Here is a 20,440-nt window from a genome sequence, read left to right as displayed (position 1 = left end):
CAATACCCAACCACTCCTAGAAACATTCTCATCTCTTTCTGTGTCTGAGGTTTGTTTGATTATTTTTATTCTTTCCGGGGTCACTTTTCTAACTCCTCTTTCTATTTTACGCCCTAAATATTTAACTTCTTGTTGACAAAACTACAATTTTTCCTGGAGACACCTTGTGTCCTCCTTCGGCCAAATGGTCCAGTAATGCAATTGTGTCAGTGACACAATCTTCTCGTGTCTTTGATGCCACCAATAGGTCATCAATGTACTGAACCAGAACTGATTTCCCGGGAATGACTAATGACTCTAAACACTTTTTCAGGAGTTGATTGAAAATTGAGGGACTCTCTGTGTACCCTTGAGGAACTCAGCACCATGCCAAAATACGATCTTCGAACCGGAAGGCAAAAATATACCGACTGTCTGGGTGCAGAGGAATGGAAAAGAATGCCTAACACAAATCAATCACTGTATACCATCCTGTATTCCAGGGTATTTGATAAAGGATCACTGCTGAATTTGGCACCACTGGGCCACAAGGCACTACAATTTTGTTTATTTTTCGCATGTCCTGCACTATCCTGTACTTTCCACTAGGCTTTTTTTTAGTCCCATGATTGGCAAATTGCAAGGACTAATCATTATCTCTTTCAAAATTCCCTGTTTAATCATCTGGTCAATTACTGGAGCAAATCCTGCTTTTACTTCAGGACTCATTTTGTACTGTCGTGTGTTTGGAAAAACAGCACCTTCCTTTACCACTATTTTCACTGGATCTACATTCGCCATTAGCCCTATATCTTTTCCTGAACAATCCCACACTTCTGGATTTACTGCGGCTCTCAAATCTTCTGGTAATTCACTTTCAGTCACTAATGAAAACATCTCATCCACTTCTGTACCTTGCTTAGCTAGCATCATCTTGTAAACAACGTCTTCATCAGGTGTTTGGAAAGCAACACCATCAGGCGTACAGTAGATTGTGCAATTCATTTTTCACAATAAATCTCTCCCTAACAGATTTACTGGGTTTGAGTCACAGACTACAAACTGATGCATGTCTTTAAAGTTTCTAATATGCACTTCCATTGGTTCTGTAATTGGGGTTCTAATCTGTTAATTTTCCACTCCTATAACTTGGATAGTTTCTCCCGAGAGGGGTAGGTTTGTGATGTCTGCTGTTCTCACAGTAGACCGGGTAGCACCAGTGTCCAATAGAAAAGTGATGTCACTACCTTCAACTTTCCCATCAATAAATGGACCTGTCTGATTTAGCGGCAAGGATGCGCCAAGCACGCACTCCTCTTCCTTCCCCCTCAGGCACTGTCATTGCATATAGTCCGATTCGTCATCATTCTGCAAAAAGTATTGTGAAACTACAGGGTTATTCTTATAACTTTCTCCGTGAAATCCAGTGTTCGCACTGTATTTTTGAATGTTCACATGGTTCTGGCATAGGAGGTTATGGTACCTGATACGGTGGAGTAACTACCTGCTGCTGCTGTTGCTGTTTCACAACCACTTCATTCTGTATCTGCGGATTTAAATTTTGATTTGACCCATTATTATTCTGGACATTTTTACACTCGTTCTTCCAATGTCAAAGCTTTCTGCACGCATGGCAAAGAAATGTCTTCCTTGCTTCCTCTCTATTCATTCGTCCTCGTCCTTTACCACCACTCAACATTTGTTCACTTTGACTCTGGTCTTTAATCTCATTATCAGTCTGAGAAATTAATTTTACTTCCTGCTGCTCTGCCAATTTCACCTGTGCCCACATCATTTTCTCTTTTAGCTTTCTATGTTTTGCCTCAATGTCGTTGTCACATTACTTTGCATATTTCAATATTTCGTCAATTGTTTTACTCTGCCAGCACAACATGTACTGCTGAATCATATGACTAATCTCTGGTTTCAGACCATACACAAACCAAAATGTCCCATATCCTTATCTCCAATATTCTCAAATCCACTATGCTGCTTAAATACCTGCAACAATCTCTCATAGTATGTATGTACGGACTCTTTTGGCTCCTGAGTTGTTCTATCTATTTTTACCCAATCTGTCTCTTTAGGAGGAATTTTTCCCTTTAAAAAATGTGGGGGGCGTGGCCTGAGGCGTCAAGATGGCGGTCACACTCTAAGAGTGCTCCGGACCCCCTCCGTCATCTGCCTTGCATCCGCCTCCGTCAGCTGCCATCCATCCTATAGCACCACTGTAAAAGCCCCATGGCCCTCTTGGGCTGCACGCTGAGCCGTTTCGGCGAAGATTTGACCCCCTGCAGGCCCGGCTCTGTTCAGGACCATGAGTGCACGCCAACATGGCGGCCCGTCGGCAGGCCGATCCCGAGCTGTGCGACCAGGGCGCTTCTGAATTCCTCAATTGAACAACCCCCCCTGTGGCGCCGAGAGCGGCTGATCTCACCTGCGGCCCAGTGGTGCAGCCAAGAGCGGAGTGGGACGAGGTGTACTAGCTGCGGATCCGGGCAGGGGCTGCTCTGCTGCCGGAGGACGCAGATCTCGAACGGCGGCTGGCCCTGGGCGCCACTCCTGGAGGAAGACCGGCTCACCTGCATCCTTCAACGGAGAGTCGCGGCGTGCGGGGGGCTGCTGAGCTCGGCTGCCGTTGTCGGGCAGCGGTGAGGAGCAGTGGGCGGCACGCCTGTGGCCTGCCATTGTGCCTGGGGCAGCATTGCAGCCCTGCTCGGCTGCCAGGTCGGGCGGCTGTGTGCTGCAGTGGGGTGAGCCCCAAGGCCCTGGACTACCGCTGGGTGCTTGGACCGCCGGCGGCCGGAACTTCCTGGCGGGTGTGGGCCGGCTGGGGACCGCCCGCCTGCAACCCACGAGCAGAGAACGGCCTCTGACCTGGTTGGGGCTGAAGTGTTGGGGCAGCCCGGCCCTCCCCGGCCTGACTTCGCCCTGCGCCGTGCCGTGGCCGGGGTTGAGGGTGGGGCCAGTCACCCGTTGGCTTCCAGTGGTGAAGGTGCCCTGTTTCCCTGGCAGTGGTTGAGGAGGGGAACCGGCCATCGCATCGGGTGGCGGAGCGAGGAGGCGGCCTGATGCCCACGACCCCCTCACTGCCGACACTATATTCCTTCCCGATATCGCTATTGCTATTGCTGGCCCTGTACCTGCTCGTCGGCGTGGCTGCCGGACACGTGCCTGTTTGCTCCCTGGGCTGCTGGGGATTGAGGGGGGAACCGGCCATCGCATAGGGTGGCGGGGCGAGGAGGATTCATTCAAAAACAACAAAGTCAGTGTAAATCAAGTCAATAAAGGGGGCACTACTGATTAGAGGAGCACTGGTCCACAAATTCCGAACAAGCCGATATGTTGTTGAGAAGAGTGTAGACCTCAATGAATATTACCCATTTGGAATAAAAGCCCTCACTCGCCAACCTGGTTGGTGACATGCTTCATCATCGGGCTCCACTGGGATGACCGAATGTCATCCCAGTGTGCTACAACGCCAGGTTACTGCGGAGCGGGGTTCTTGTGTGGTGGTAGTGAATTTAAAATATCCAATTAAGTCAAAAATAAAACTTTAATAATTTTGCTAATTGGAAAAGACTAAAAGGGAGTGAAGGTCAAAAAATAGAAGACCTGTTTCACTCCACGGCGGTCAACATGTTTCTGCCTCTGTGAGTGTTCGTCAGGCTTTCATCAGGACCAGAGTGGATGTGCGGAGCCCCGGTGGTATGAACGCGCTAAGGTTCACCCTACCGTGGACTGCTGTGTGAAAAATTATTTACAGTGAAAAAATCCGCCAAAAAGTATATATAATGGGGGAGAGGAACGAGTTTATTCTGACATTGAGAAAGACATACAAACAAAAAGACAAAACATAAGAAGAGTCATAAGTGTTTGTGACAAACTCGTACTGTTATACTCAAGGGTTTAGAACAATGGTGCTCGGAGAACGAAGGAGTGCCACTAGGTCTACCTCAGGTGCCGACATGGTGAAAAAATGTGCACCTAGGTGTATCCAAATATCGGTGTAGGATAAAACCTTTTGCTCGATATCCTATCGGATGTGACTAGAGTCATATATCGGAACGCACGTGGAATTATGCAGCGTGCCACTCTAAGTACGGAGAAATGGGGAGGGCTAGGGAATGGCTAAGCAGACCCCAATGCTTAATATACAACAATTTTAGTAACATCTTACAAAGAGGCCAATCCGTTTGATGCCTCAAGGATCCCGGGAGGGGGGTGGGAGCAATATGGCACACCCTGCGTAAAAGAGAAGGGAGATAAAAAGAAAGAAAAAGAGGGCGGGTCACTAACTCGAGTGGAGAAGTGTGATCCCGCTTACCTTCAGGGACAGGGAGCAGTGTAAATAACTTACGCCCTTGCTGCTCAGCACCCGTGTGTCACCTATACAGCCTCTAGCTGCCGGGTCCGGATAGTAGAGATCCGTGACCGGAGGCTCGTATAAGAAGAGATTCGAAAAGTCCCCGGTTGGGCTGACAGTGAGAGCTCAGACGGGATTGGGCAGATTCGCCAACCTCCGTTTCTGATTGGATGTAGAGAACATCCAATGGGAATGTGGAAAAGAACGGAGTCGTTCCCAGTACTGAACGACGCGTGAAATAGAAAAAAGAGCACAATACTTTATTGACAGGCTCCGTGTGGAACAATCATTCGACCCAAACAAACCACACGAAGAACGTGCAAGGGGGACTCGCTATTATAGACCGGAGCACATATTGATTAAGGCTCTGCTAGAGACATTTAATCGGCAATCTTGCGTGTTTAGGTAGTGCCTGACTACTGCGTAAGTAAATAAAGGACAGGGGTCAGAATTAAATGCTGTTACCCCAGTATGTCACAGGTAAAATATACGGTATTAGTCCGAGGTATATTATCAAGCAATGTATCAGAATTGCTGGAAACACTTATTCGGCAAAATTGCGTTTTTCAATAATGCCTGACGGAGTCTCCCTGATCACCTGAGTAAGTAAAGGACAAAATTAGACGCTGCGCCTCCAGTTGACCATAGGTAGATTATAAAATGTTAGTCCAAGGTATATTATCATTCAAGCCATGAAGGTTCGTACCCAGACGGTAAACCCATCTCTGCTCTTTTTCAAAAAGGGTCTTGGGACCCCCTCACTGCCGACACTATATTCCTTGCCGATATCGCTATTGCTATTGCTGGCCCTGTACCTGCTCGTCGGCGTGGCTGCCGGACACGTGCCTGTTTGCTCCCTGGGCTGCTGGGGATTGAGGGGGGGAACCGGCCATCGCATCGGGTGGCGGGGTGAGGAGGATGCCTGATGCCCCCGCACCCCCTCCCCAACGACACTATAATTCTTCCCGCTATTGCTATTGCTGGCCCTGGACCTGCTCGTCGGTGTAGCTGCCGGATGCGTGTCTGTTTGCTCCCTTGGCTGCTGGGGATCCCGCGAGGCGCCTACCCCTGCCGTGGTTGTCTGATCCGGGCCTGCTCCTGCTGGTCGCCGCGGCCTTGCCTCCATCGTGACGCCTGGGTCTGAGGCTGTGCGTGGTCCAGGGGTGGGGATCGGCCATCATTTCGGGTGGCAGTGAAGAGGTGAGGCATTGGCGCCTCCAAACCCCCACCTCCGAATCCCTGTTTGAGATTTGCGCTGGAAGGCTGCTAGTGCAACGGACACCCCAACTGTTTCGACCGGCCTGGTCCGGCAGTAGTCATCCAGGCCTGAGCATTGACGGCTTGGGTGTTGGGGGACCACTTCTTTTCCCTCCCCCTGCTGGCCCACTGCTCGTACCTGCTTCCTACCCTTGGCGATGATGGGCAGAACCCGCGCCCCACCGACCCCTGTTCCCCCTACTCAAACTAAAATGGACCAGTTCACCACGGTGGATCGGGATTCAGGTGGGGGAACCTCTGCCGCGCCGGGGGTCTCTGGGGGCGACCTCTCCACCATCCGCCAGGCGATCAGCACGTCGCAGGTCTCTGTGGAAAGTAAGATCGGCGAGGTGAGGGTGGATGTGTCTTTCATCCGCCAAGACCTGTGCAACGATACGGCATGCATCATGGAGGCGGAATCCCGTATTTCCACCGCAGAAGATGACATTGGTCAACTTAAGATCCAGGTGGCCCGCCTCCAAACCCAGACCTCCGAGATCCACTGAAGGGCAGAAGATGCCGAAAATAGGTCGAGGAGGAACAACCTGCGCCTTCTCGGATTTCCCGAGGGAGCGGAGCAGGGCCACGCCGACATGTTTGTAGAGGCCTGGATGCCCAAGGAGGACCTTTCACCCTGGTTTGCTGTGGAACGGGCCCATCGCTCCTTGGCTCCCAGACCGCCGCCTGGAGCTCCCGCCCGTCCCATAATCCTGAGGGTCTTGAACTTTCGAGACAGGGACGCTATCCTCAGGGCGGCCAGGGCACATGGCCCCCTGAAGTTCCACAACAACAGAATAATGGTCTTCCCGGACTACTCCAAGGGGTGCAGACCCAGCAACGCTCCTACGATGACGTCAAACTGAAGCTCCGTTCCATGGGCCTCTGCTACGGTCTCCTCTTCCCTGCCCGGCTCAAGGTTATCTTCCAGGACAAGACCCTTTTCTTTGACAGTCCCCAGGCAGCTTGGACCTGACTCACGGAGGAGCGGCCCCTCCTGATGGGTCCGAACCCCTCTCCCGTCCGGCGGGGTCTCTCACATTCGTGCTCAGCCTTGCCTAAACCTCAGAGACGCCGGACCAGGTCCCGCAAGAAAAACGACCGTCGGGGGGCAGAACCTCCCAAGCTCCAATCAGAGGTCCACCTCCCCCAGCCCGGCTACCTCACTGATTGACCCGAACAGTCTCCCTGGGCCCTCCGACATTCTGCGACACACTGTGTCAGACTCTGACCTGTCCCGGAGCCCCGAGATCCGTAGATCTGGCAACAACGAGAATGTCTGAGGGGGCCACACACTGGGGACTCTGTTCTCGCCTCCTGACGGCCTCTACAGAGACACTGGTCTCGGAACTTCCTCAGTGGGGAGGTTCTGCTTTAATGTTGCCTAGCCCTGGTGGCTTATGTTCCACCTCATCTTAGGACTTACTTTCATATCACGTACAAAGTTGACCTGACTGTATTGGCAGCTGTTGACGAATCTTTATCCGGTTACATGGAGGGGGGGGCCATCTCTGCCATGCTCTTGTCTTGCTAATCGTTTTAGCTTAACACTTAGCCTCCTTGTGGGGTTGTTGGTTTGACTTGTTTTCCTTTTCAGGGCGACAGATGCTTCCTCTTCAGAAGTATAGGGTGGGGGGAGTTGGGGGGGTTGGGGAGGGGGGAAGACCATTGTCCCCCGCTAGTTTGTTGTTTTTAGCCACCTACGGGCCGCTGTTCCCAGTTTTAATCGGTAGCTACACATGCCTTTTTGCCTTTGGTGTTGACACGAGACTCACTGAACCACACATCTCTTACTCCATGACTCGGACCCTGCTACGTCGTTTCCCATGGGGCCTGGGCCTTCTCACGCTGACCTCCGCTCCCCCACACACCACCCACCTCGATGGCACCTACCTTCGCTAAAGCCCTCCATATCCTCTCCTGAATGTCAACGGCCTACTAGACCGTATTAAGCACTCTGCTGTCCTTCGTAGAGCCCACCATCATGCGCCAGACATCCTGTTTCTGCAAGAAACACACCTCCTGGGATCACACTGCAATTTCCTCGCCCAATACGGGTTCGACAGGGTCTGGCACTCTCCCTTTTCCCTGGCCCGCGCTGAGCTGGACATGCAAGGCTGCTATGTGGCTCTGACAGGCGCGATCGAGGGACAACCCCTTAATCTCCTATGTACATACATTCTCCCCGCTACTATGGTCTCCGCACTACATAGCCTTACTCCTATAATCTCTTCCTTCCCACCGGGCCTGACGGTGGTGGGGGGGGGGACTTTAACGCCGTCCTGCAGCCCTTGCGTGACACAACAGGTACTCCCTCGGCTCCCCGCCTAGCCTCTGCAAGACGCCTATCTGATTGGTCCTCTGCCCTGAGTCTCTGCGATGCCTGGAGGGTGTGGCACCCCCGCAAGGAACAATACACCCACACTTCGGTGGCCCACCACTCCCACTCCCATATCGACCTGTTCCTCCTGCCAGCCACGGACTGTCAACTGCTGTCCGGGGTCGCTATACTACCCAGGGGTATCTCGGATCACTCCCCTGTCTCCCTCCGCCTCAGGACCTCCGCCCATGGCACCCGTACGGTTTGGCGAATGAATGCCTGGTTCCTGGAGGACGCCGATTTTGTGGCCTCCCTCGGGCAGGAACTGCAGCTTTACTTCTCTACCAATATGGGCTCTGTCTCCTCACCGGGAACACTGTGGGAGGCGGGACAGGCGGTGGTGCGAGGCGTGGCTAGAGGCTTGGTCCACGCAAAACGTGTGGAACAATCAGCCCGACTCGTGAGGCTGGAGGCCCAGGCGGCCCAACTGGAAGGAGCCCAGGCCACCGGTGACAGTGATGAATCCGCTCGGCAGCTCACGCGGCTCCGTGAAGAGATTTGCCAAATCTTGCTGCAATCTGCCAAGATGCTATGGTGCTATGGATGGGCGATAAAAACGGTAAACTGCTCCATAATTTGGTGTCTTACCCCAGAGCCATTCCGGAGATTCGGGCCGAGACCGGACCTCACCAGGTCACGTCCCAAGCCATCGCTCAAACCTTCGCTAGATACTACGTAGCCCTATATGCGGCCCGGCCTCCCCAGACCTCCTTGACAGATTTATTGGCCGAGACCGCTGAGACCGGAACCCACCTGCCCTGCCTCTCCCGAGCAGCCTCAGAGGCCCTGGGTCTCCCCGTTATCCCGGAGGAGATACACGGGGCTATCTCACAGTTGCATTCCGGCAAGACGCCTGGGCCCGACGGCTACCCGCAAGAATATTATGCGACCTACCGCGACACATTGGTCCCACACTTAACGGCCCTGTTCAAACGCGTAGTGGAAGAGGGATTCTTCCCACCGGAAACTGACGTGGCCTCCATTGTCATCCTCCCCAAGACAAATCCACCCTCCCTTGACTGTGCGTATTACCGCCCTATCTCCCTCATCAAAACTGAGGTCAAACTCTACGCCACTGTGGTGGCCCAACGGCTCCGGCCCTACCTGCACGACCTGGTCCATCCGGACCAGTGCGGATTTATGCCTGGCCGAGATACCCGGCACTGCATACGTCGCCTCCATCTCGCCCTTGCACCCTCTCGGCGTTTGAATGGGTCTCTGGCCTCCAGCTCAACCTGGCGAAATCCACGCTGGTCACCCTGCACCCATCCCGGGCGTGCTTTGACTGGCAAACGAATATTCCCCTGCGCAGGCAATCCTTTAAGTACCTGGGTGTGTTGGTCGCCCTCCTTCCGGAGCTCGAGTGGGCCCTGAACATCGTGCCCCTGGTCGCCAGAGCTAAGGCGGATCTTAAGAAATGGCACTCCCTTCCTCTCAACCCCTTAGGCCGAAGTGCCCTTTTTAAAATGGTGGTCCTCCCCCGTTTCCTATACATTCTGCAAAATACCTCCCGGGCAGTTGGTTTCGGGAAATGGATAGTGTCCTCACTCGTATTTTGTGGGGTAACGGGAGGCTGCGAATGTCCCTTGAACATTGTCGCATTCCTCCCTACGACAGGGGTATGGGGGTCACTAACCTCCACCTCTACTACTTAGCCACAAGGCTCATTGTGATCCACGACTGGTTCGCGTACCAGGTGGAACTTAGAACCCTGGAATTTACACAGATCAGGCTTACTTATACAGGAGTCCAGTGCCACAGGATCTTCCCCCCATCACTAGGACGGTGCTTATGGCTATGGAGAGTAAATTCCACTCAATATGGTTTCTGCAATAATTTTGATTTTCTTATATCTATTCCAATCTCTGATGCAACTTCTGTTAATTTCTCATGAAATACTCTTGCTCTTTAGGTTATACTCTTACATCAGAATAACAACTCCTAATCATTGTAAATGTTCAATCTTTCTGTGCTCACGTTACCAGCTATCATTTCCTTCAAAACTACTTTCAATCTGCTGATATCTAGAATCTTTGTTTGGGAGTTTAGTTTTTCTGTTCCCTGTGCACATCTCTCTAAATCTTCAGGAGTAACTGCTGTTGAACCTCCAGTTCCCCTAGTTCCCCTGGGCGCTTTTCTCTCAAATTTCCAGGTAGAATTCTCTTCGGAGTTTCAGCTAACTGTTCCACATTTGGGAGATTCATTAATGAAATAGCTGATTCATTTTCACTGGCCTGATCATCAGTAATTATTACTTCGTTTCAGGGATTACTTAACAGAATTGTTACAACTTGAGGTTTCTGGCAAACCTTTTTAACTCCATATAATGGAATTACAGGACCAATAGCCACTGGTACTGTCAAGGCTTCGGCATTTAAATTCAATTGGCTCATTTTCTGGACTAAGTCTTTCCTAGTTTTATTTATGGCTTCTTTCTCATTATCCTGCATCACCCTATTGACTGACACATCATGTAAAACTTGTGGGGTTAAAGGTGTTCCTAGCATTGGTACACTTGGGTTGACCCTACTAGGATCTTCTTGGTACGGTGGAGGGTTTTTAATCAAAATATCCTCTACTAATTCATCATCTGATTCACTATATCCTGTCATATTCATGTGTTTCGTCTTTTCTTTACACTTGCCTCCTGATTGTTCTCCAGCCATTAATACTGGAGACAATCCCTCTGTCTCTACAGCTCTCCTCCAACGCTTCATTTGATCTCCACTTGACTCATACGGATGTCTAGGCAAAAATCCTCTATATCTCCGACCACTTCTGAATTCTTCACGATCAAATGCCTCAATCTCCCATTCTTCCAATGCTTCATACTGTGTCAATCTAGGACTTCGTGTTAACATATTCATTCTATCTCTCAAATTCCGTAGTATCTTAAGGTTAAAAGTACCATAATCCAGAAAAGCCAATACTCCACCCAATTCTCCAACCATACACACTTGTGATATTCTTTTTCCATCATCATAAATGAAGCAGGCGTTTTAGATGGCGGAATAGGAATTCCCTCTCTAGTCATTACAGGTTTGTCTTTTTTCAAGAAATGTTTAATTTTCTTGATTAATGTCATTTTCTTTCGTCTTCCAAACATTTCATACGGTCGATACAGAAAAGAGTCTTCTGTATATCTTCTAGCTCTATTACCTACGTTGCGTCCTATATCAGCACGACTCACACCCGCAGTCAAATCAGGACTCAACATACAATTCTTTTCCGACCAATCCTAGCACGGTTTCTATCAATCAACCAATCAGACTCAGGCTCGCACTCGTGGTATGACCAATGCCAGCGAGGCCTTTTGTGACGTCAGTATTGCTCCTCACTACTGACCCTCCCTTAACAATCTGCTTCTTTCTCACTCCCGCTGTTCCAACCAATGCCAGTGGGGCTCCTTGTGACGTCAGTACAACTCCTGCGACTGACCCTCCCATTACAAGGTAATACGAAAACTTATTTCTTTAACTTATTTTAAGATAAACTTTGTTAGTCACAACATAAAAACGTTCGCTACTCTGTCTGTTCCACTAAACAAAGAATAGATTTCGACTTACTCTTGAGTTTCAGAATTACTCCTTTTCCACTGCGAGTAAAACCCCTGTGTACCCTTCATTCAAGCTCAGGAGAACCTGTTACTTCTTCACCAGTGAACCCCTTTTGCTATCATTTGCACTCTACTTTTACACAATATAGTCCCTAATGCAACACTGCCAGCCCTCCGTAGCTTCTCAGTGTTATGACAACAGACAAGTAACCTCCTGCAGTGTGGCTTCTATCACCACCCGCTGTTCCATTCCCGGGATGCCCAGGCAACCTCTGTACCTGTTCTTCTAGACAACATAAAACAAGACACTAACTCTTTTGTTAAACATAAATCAATAATCAATAATACAATTTATCACCAAACTAGTCAATAATACCATAACTCTGCTACCAGAAAACTGATCCAGCGGTTCAGCAACAACAGATACTCAACTACCATATACTCACCTGGGCCCATAAACACACAGTTGAGTAAACCGCTGGTGTCAAAGTTTGTAATTTTCACAATGTTTAGGATTAGTAATTTAATACTTATGTTCATCTCTAACTAACCCTTTCACTGATCAAAACGTTCTTTCCTCTGGTCGATGGACCATTAGTTGAACTAGTTGATGGTGATAATTAACATAATTCTAACTTTTCTATTCTTTGGAGTAAATAACCACAGACTCAGGAAAGTTTTAAATCTTTATCTAAATTAAATGCATGTGAACCATTTCAAAATACAGTGCAGTCACCATCATTCATAGGAGAGAAAATTCAATTCATTAAATCCAAAGAAACACATTTACCTCGACTCGTACAATAATCGATGCTCAGAAAGGAGAGGACAGAGAGAAAAGAACATCTGCAAACTAACGAGAAATTATATTTACCAAGGATGGTATGAAAGACCAACCCTCTGGCCAAAGGCCTGGTAAGGGTGCCCCGGTAAAGGTCAGGAGACAAAGACTTCAGGACAAGATTCAGGATAGGATAGTTGACCTCTCTAAAATACCGACGACTGGGCCGTACCCCTCTCTGACACTCTCTTCCTCCTCGAGATTCTTCCGCGATCTTCTGATCTAACCCAATTAAATTAGGATCGAAAGTTCTGCTCCAGGTTCTGCATTCGGCTCTTCATCAGCATCTCACAGCATCTTTCCCAGCAACAGCATCTCCCGCACCAAAGACAGCATCCTCTTCATCTCTCCAGCATAGCATAGCTAACTAACTTACTAAAGCTACCTTAATTACACCTTTCGTTCTTCATGTTCCACCCACTAAAGTTTCAATATCATAAAAATACGAAATATGATTGGTCAAGCAAGGGGGAAGCTCTATCACACCATGCTTACATGTCATTAAAATCAGTCCAACTATTCTTCGCAAACCCATCCCCTTACTTTTTATTCTTAAATTGGTTTCTCATGCGCTTTCGCATTTCACTTTGAAACAATATTATAACATTTTTGAATAAGAGTCTTCTTTGTTGAACTCTTCACCATCCATTCCCAGGGTGTAACACTCAATCTTGGCTTCCTTTCAACTGCACCGTCATGGCCTTCATGGCTTCACTCAGTGGAAATGCGTGGACTTCGCGTCACTCCATTCAATCCAGTTATGCAAGAGAGGCCCAAATACGCACTAGTGATAACGCCAGAAAGACAAGTATTAATTTCACAAATAAAGTGGTTGCACTGTATACCACCCACCTATACTCTATTCTCCTTTACTTATTAATACGCTCCCCGCTTTAGCATTAGTAAAATAGCTTGTTTTTGTTTCAAATAAGCAGATGCCATGCACGCGAGTCTTCAAGACTCCATTTTAGTGTCTTCTGCTCATGCGCCACAATTTCCCTCCAAGCATTAAATCGCCATACTATGTAGATGCAGTTGACGCATGCGCACGACAGTTCCCCGTTTAAAGCGGTATTCATTGTTATCCGCATGAATACACACATACGCAAGCTTCACTAACCCACGTGTTCATGAGGTGCGTATAAGTTATTTACGTACTTTTGTTAATAACTTCGTTAGTAAGTTAAACGAGTGGATTGCATCCAAGCAAGTCTCTTTTCTACGAAACCTTGCTCCATTAATACTGAGACATTACTTCTTCTGTCTTTGGTTTTATCCAAGTGGTGGTGAACTAGGACTGAATTTCCTGGTCTGCAGCTGTAGCAAACCAAGACTACAATGACCAGAATGCATTCATTTGTTAAACCTAAGTTCAGAACTGTAACTACCTAGTCGCTGTGGCATGGGGTCACTTGGTCAGGCTAAATGTCTTGATTGTATCACAACCGTCGTGATTGTCAAGAGCTCAAAAATAATGAGTTTTGTCATTTTGAAAAAGTACCAGCCTTTTTATTCTTTTGAAAATGGTGTGCCTGGTTCAGTCCACTTGCCTGCTTCTCGACCAGTGTCACTATAGCAGAAATCTTGAGTTGTCTTAAGTCAAATACAATATGCCCATGCATGCATTACATCACGGTAGATGTAGTTTTTATTTTCCTATAATCAAGTTTAACCTCATATCTATTTAATTTCTGGTGTAATATCAGATTTTCATCCCTCCGTATAAACAAATGAATGAATGAATGAACGGTTAGTGCTCATAAAAGGCACAGCCGCTTAATGGCATCTTGGTGCTAGGACTGTGGAAAGAGTGCTTAATTTGTGTCGCTGGTGCATGAGCCTGCGAGGAGAAACATGGCTGCCAGGTCACATCAGAGTATGGTTTTACCAGTGCTTAATTTGTGTCGCTGGTGCGTGAGCCTGCGAGGAGAAACATGGCTGCCAGGTCACATTAGAGTATGGTTTTACCAGTGCTTAATTTGTGTCGCTGGTGTGTGAGCATGCGAGGAGAAACATGGCTGCCAGGTCACATCAGAGTATGGTTTTACCAGTGCTTAATTTGTGTCGCTGGTGCGTGAGCCTACGAGGAGGAACATAGCTGCCAGGTCACATCGGAGTATGGTTTTACCAGTGCTTAATTTGTGTCGCTGGTGCATGAGCCTGCGAAGAGAAACATAGCTGCCAGGTCACATCAGAGTATGGTTTTACCAGTGATTAATTTGTGTCGCTGGTGCGTGAGCCTGCGAGGAGAAACATGGCTGCCAGGTCACATCAGAGTATGGTTTTACCATTGCTTAAACTGTGTCGCTATTTTCCGATGGTCTGCACTGTTACTTATTTCTAATTATGCTGGAGTAATAAAGGTTAGTTCAGGTTACTCTTGTGATGCGAAATTGCCTACGGGACATATTTTTGAGTGTCTGCCACATGGCGTTGTGGTTCTATTTTTTTGCAGAGTTTATCAGTGGAGCGCTTATCTATTTAATAAACTGCTAAAAATGTGCTAAAAGTTTCCGGTCATCCCTACAGTTTGAGGTGACCTGGAATAGTCCAAATATGGCACACTGCTTTGAGCATGGTTTTTTCGTGCACAATGCTGGCACTGGCATTCAACAGCTTTGCGCCGTTCCTAGCTGATTTCACATTGCCACTTGCGTCGCCACACCGTTGTGTCACAAACATACTCGTGCACCAAGTAGAATTCGGGTTGTTCACGCAAATTTATTTTGCTTGCAGTGCTGTTACAACTGTAATTTGTCCTTCTTTATTTATTTATTATTTGTGGCTTTGCCCTTGTCATTACTGTTTGTTAAATACATGATGCCATGTGCATATTTTTCAAAGAAAACCGATTGCGAGTCTCCCCTTCTTTCTTGTAATGTTTTGCACATGCATTCCTAACTGTCCTTTTTAACCCCTTCGCTGCGGCGCGAATTCCGCCGCAGCGCTGGGGGGGTTTGGGGGCTTGACGGCGCCGCTGTGCTCATGACGGAACCACGCCGTCATGAGTCACGGGTGAGCTGTGCTCATGACGGCGTGGTTCCATCATGACTCCACCCACTGCGCTAATCGCCCGCACAGGCGGGGAATTAGCGCCGCGTGGGAGGAGCGGCCGCCAACGGCCGCAGCATGACGGAACCACTCCGTCATGAGCACACGGCGCCCGTGGCTCATGACGGAGTGGTTCCGTCATGAGCGGGGAACGGGTTAAATGATATCTGTTGAGAAAGTGTTGCTGTCTTTCATGCCCTGTTGAAATGACAGGATCTCATAAACTAATGTAGGGTTACAAATTGTTGCGTTTTTGGAGAGCGATTGATTTTACTTACCAAAATACCCATTGACTCTGTGTCCCAAAGCAGCAGATCCCTGCGAGCTTCCGGGATGGAGACCTGCATGGGAGAGCAGACCTCTGTCCTTGCATTCTCATTGGCTAATTGCAAGCATTTGTTTTCAAGACAGCCCCTGTACCGTATAGGAACAGAGATGGCTTTTCAAAAATAAAAGTTGTCTTTCATTGAATGACATTGAGGGAGCATGTAGTGGTAATCTGGACCACTGGCTGTTCCACAGTGCCAAATGCACACATTCACACGGTCAGCACTGTCCCACGGGGACATCTTCCACTTTCTGAACTGGATGCTGCCCCCTTTAAATCCTTAAATCGCGCTAGAAGTGGGGTCACAAAACATTGATAAATACTATTGCGATTCTGTAGAAGGGGGTGCCCCATTCATGCGCCTTCCTCTTGCCAAAGCACATTTAAACACAAAATCCATTTTTCTAGCCGAAAAATCCTTTCTGGCTCCCAATGTGTCATTTGTACATTGTGATCTCTTTTGCCAAGCCTGGGTTTTTGTGAATCACTGACTTTGCAACAGTAAAAAGGCTTTGTAAAGCAGGCCCATTGCTATTACACAAACAGCATAAACGGCGTTGCCCTGGTATTTTACACCAATTCAAAGTTCTTGTAGTGTGGCCCCTGAAATGACATCCTATTCCTGTGTTTAACTTTTCCTAATTAGGAAAACGCACCTTTGCTGTTAAAGTCAGGAGAACTATTCTTATATGACTTCAGAAATAAAATATGTTATTTCACTCAGGGTTTCACGAAATACAACTCTGATTTACAAAATAGTTTTTGATTCATAATCAGCCCCCAGTGGAAAGCAAAGATAGCCTATTGCAGGCTACGTCTGTGTGCAGTGAAATAATCACAGTGCAATAATGCATTTCTCTTTCTTTCCTTCTCTGCAGATCATGGTGGTACCTCCAATAATCAAGAGAATGCCTTCTACTACGGTTGGTTAAACTAAAATCGTTTGTGGTGGTTTTTATAGAAATGTTGTGGAGCGACTGAAAGTGACTCAAAGCTTATTTTGCACTCAGTTCTGTACAATAATTCTTTGTCTCAGTTTCCCGTGGGAGTGTTATGCTCCCAGTGCTGCTGTTGGGCGGCCATTTAAGGCCTAGTTGCTTGGGGCTGATATAGCCCTATTGAGGCATGAAGACTACCCCTCAAAGAAACCCTCATTACAAATGTGCCCGCAATCCAGATTCGGACGCCAACGAGAGTTTGAAGACACATCCAGATTTGGGATGGTAGCAGGGCTTTAAGTGGGATGAAAAAACTGAGGGGTCTCTAAAAGGGCGTCTCTAAAAGGGCGTGGCTTAAAAACACATACGCTAAAAATCTGTGCGTCGCATAGTGTGCCGCCCGACTTGTATTTTGCCTTTTGTCATTGCATCCAGACATATGATAAAACAAGTAACATTATACCTACAACAAGCCAGGACTATTGGCTGTGTTTATGGTTAGTTGCATAAGATAAATAAGCAGCAACAATGGCTTGTATATATTATTGAAAAAAGCTTCCACTTAAAGCCCTGGTGACACCACAAGAATGTTGCTGCTCCTGAGTTTCAAAAAGAGAAGGGAAATCCAGAGAGAAAATGACTCTCTTAAAAGGATTTCCCTTTCCTTACAATGCTCACCTGGCATGACGTCATGCCGTAACTTCTCCACTAGTGAGAAGTGAGCAGTGTGGCCAGCGGCACATCGGAGTGCATGCTGTCACTGCAGTCGGGCAAAAAACGGACTGCCTGTGCCAGGGCACAAAACAGAGCCCGATAGAGACACGTTTCGAGGCCCCCCTAAAAAACTGCCGGTGCTCAGCACCGGTGAGACCCGGCCCACTTAAAGCCCTAGATGGTGGGAATACCCAAACCTTTAGGAGGTTCCTCAAACATATCACGCTGGGGAAAGCCTGGTCAAATGTATCGGCAAGAGTGCTCAAAAAGAGATACAAACTGTGGGAACACCAATTCCCTAGTCATCTCGCTTTCAGAGGACAAAACCCTGTAATCGGGAGGGAAACCTGTACCCTGTAAGGACCGCCGTCTGCAGGATTGTTACATACTGCATATGGGATTTCTGACGCATTTATAGGCCAGTTTGCAATGACCGCTTAAAATGTGATCTTCCTGCGATCAACCGGGTGTCTTAGGAACAGTTTTTTGTCTGTTGAAAAATTGGTGTGCACTCATGTCTGTAGCTTTATTTGCTCCCATGCTTCCATTTGTTTGTAATTTGTATGGATAATTTTTAATGACAACACATATTTGTTGTACTGTGAAAATGTTCCTGAGCACATTGTTGCCTAATTTCATAAACTACTTTAAACTGGTGCTGAACACTTTATATTCCACATATTCACACCAACCACTGACGCTGAGGGTTGGGGTAAAGATGAAAAGAAGCAGGATGGGGCGTAGACGTATTATAATATTCGGTAAGATGTGCAAAGAGGGAACTTAACTATTGCCAATGAAGTATGAATTAAAAAGCCATCAGATGTGGACAAGGTCTGTGAAATTTTCACCATCCTTTTGTTGCAGAGGAGGTGAAATTGTCTGCTATTCGTCAGCGAGGGGATCACTAGTGGAATTTTGATAGAATGTGGAGGCAGGGATATCAAGATGGCTGAGTGAAAGCTTCTCACAAGAGTGACACAGTGTGTAGTTTTTTTAATCAATTATTTTATTGGCATAAAGGAAGAACTAAAAAGGAAATATCAGCAAATTGAATGACATTCAAGTCCAGCATAAATCCATAGTAAGATACTAATGCAGTTTGCGATACATGTATCAATACCAAAAAATATGAGAAAGAAAAAAGATGGAAAGGATGGATGTGTAGCTTTGACTGTAGTTCTCTTTAGAGTCCATTATCTGATCGTTAGAGGAGTCCGTTTGATCTTTGCCTATAGTTCTGTAATCTTTGCTCAGTTGATGCATCTTTTCTCTGTGGGCTTTCATGTTCCCGCTTATCTCACTTCTTCAGTTACATTAGTAGGCATCCTTTGAATTAGGTGGCTATGTGATTTCTCTCGGTGTCCATTCTCTGGAAGGGGACTGTAAGTGATGTCCTCTACTGGTGTGGACTGGTTCCTGAAAATATACTCTACATTGTTCATCTTATTATGTGCATCCATCTATTCAGAAAGTGATCAAATAGAAAAACACGTATAACATATGGAGTGGTAACAACATGAGGAAGCAGCGATACCGTAAACCAGTGTTCTTGGCATGGGTTTGGAAATTTCCCTCTCAAGCAAAAGCAATACTAATTATCTATTCATTTATTTTATTCTAGATTACCATACACTTCGGATCCATGGACTGATCTGTGCAGCGATATTATTCGTCACTGGAATCTTGATCATAGCTTGTGAGTATCGAATTAACAATCTTGGTACCAGCACGTCACTGTCAATGGATCACCTCAAACTCTAGACTCCCCTCCAGCAAGTTCCATCTCCTGGTTTGACGTTATGTGATCTTTCAATAAGCAAATGCTACTGTTAAAGCTGTTGTCATCTGTTAATGCCATTCTTGGCCACATTCAGCACCTGACACCCCCTAGAACATCCCCAAATCTCCTGATATGATTGTATATCAGAATATTGTAGTCAGAAATATCTGCCATAAATATTCTGTCCTAACTTGTTTACAAACATATTATCTTATTGGGATCTTGGAATATTAACTCCAATGAGGCAATATTTTTGTAATCAATATTTGGTCACAATACTTATCTCAGATATTCTGACTATGATACTCTGGTACAAAATCCCCGAAAGTCTCCTGTAAGTATGTTATACTCCCTGAGCCCCTCCAGATAATTCCTCCTCCAGAGAGTTCATTGGTTTGGCATCAGAATGTTGTGAATTAAAAATGGCAGTTGAACTGTAAAATATCGTTTTTACACGTAAATCTATATTAATTTCTATAGGTAAGATTCCATTTCATTGATTGAGGCTAGCGATGGCCCCGGTTCTCTCCAAACAGTGCCCTTACTTGTTTCCTGTGCCACCTTTGCCTCCAGTGACTTTCTCCCTTACTGTCAAGGAGTGTATCCCGAGGAGATCTTCAGCGTCCTCTTCTTAATTGCCTTAGGAAAGGGGCAACTTCTCCCAAGAGCCCTGGATCCACCATACACTTAATAGTACACGTGAAAAGTGTGAAGTGTAGCCTTAAGAGGGACCTAATTCGGTGGGAAAAAAACGCAAAGTTTAAAAAAAACTACTACTTGATAATCCTGCAGCTCTTGATTGATGACGATGATGATTAATACAGAAGTTATCAGCAAGGCACTAACCTCCCACTGAGATCAGGGAAGAGCCGCACAGAATATCCTGAGGGAGATGCATCAGAAGTTCTAATTCCAATAATCAAAAAACAGGGACAGAAATAGCTGCAAAGGGGCGAAGAGCTGACAAAAGTGTATGGAACAAATGTGTTGCGATGCATCCGTCACTTGGAAATTCCTCCTAATTTATGATTCAAACAGAAACTGACATCACCGAAAAAGACTGTACTTCGTCTTGGATTAAGAATCCCAGATAGATGTTTTTGGACAGAGCACCATCTTGGAAAGGGCAATTTGTAAAGGGAAATGGTCGGAACAACACGGGCTCAGCCACCCGTGTCCGAACAACGCCAGCACAACTATGTCAATGTAGGAGATTTATAAAGCGCTCTGTTACCAAACCGTGTCCAGGC

General features: G+C 47.1%; 1 protein-coding gene across 1 annotated transcript in view; it reads left to right on the top strand.

The window, feature by feature from the left end:
* The window catches only part of LOC146809171 (uncharacterized), a 259,133-nt gene that overhangs the window by 196,400 nt on the left and 42,293 nt on the right, over positions 1 to 20,440 (top strand). Inside the window, exons 5-6 of the mRNA XM_085615961.1 lie at positions 16,634 to 16,678; positions 19,032 to 19,106. Of these exons, the coding sequence (XP_085472087.1) occupies positions 16,634 to 16,678; positions 19,032 to 19,106 (120 nt within the window). The remainder of the gene's footprint in view (positions 1 to 16,633; positions 16,679 to 19,031; positions 19,107 to 20,440) is intronic.

This window comes from Triturus cristatus, chromosome 7, assembly GCF_964204655.1.
Source record: "Triturus cristatus chromosome 7, aTriCri1.1, whole genome shotgun sequence".
In the NCBI taxonomy this organism is placed as follows: Eukaryota; Metazoa; Chordata; class Amphibia; order Caudata; family Salamandridae; genus Triturus; species Triturus cristatus.
The sequence above is the reverse complement of the archived record's forward strand: the minus strand, read 5'-3'. Positions and strand labels throughout refer to the sequence as shown.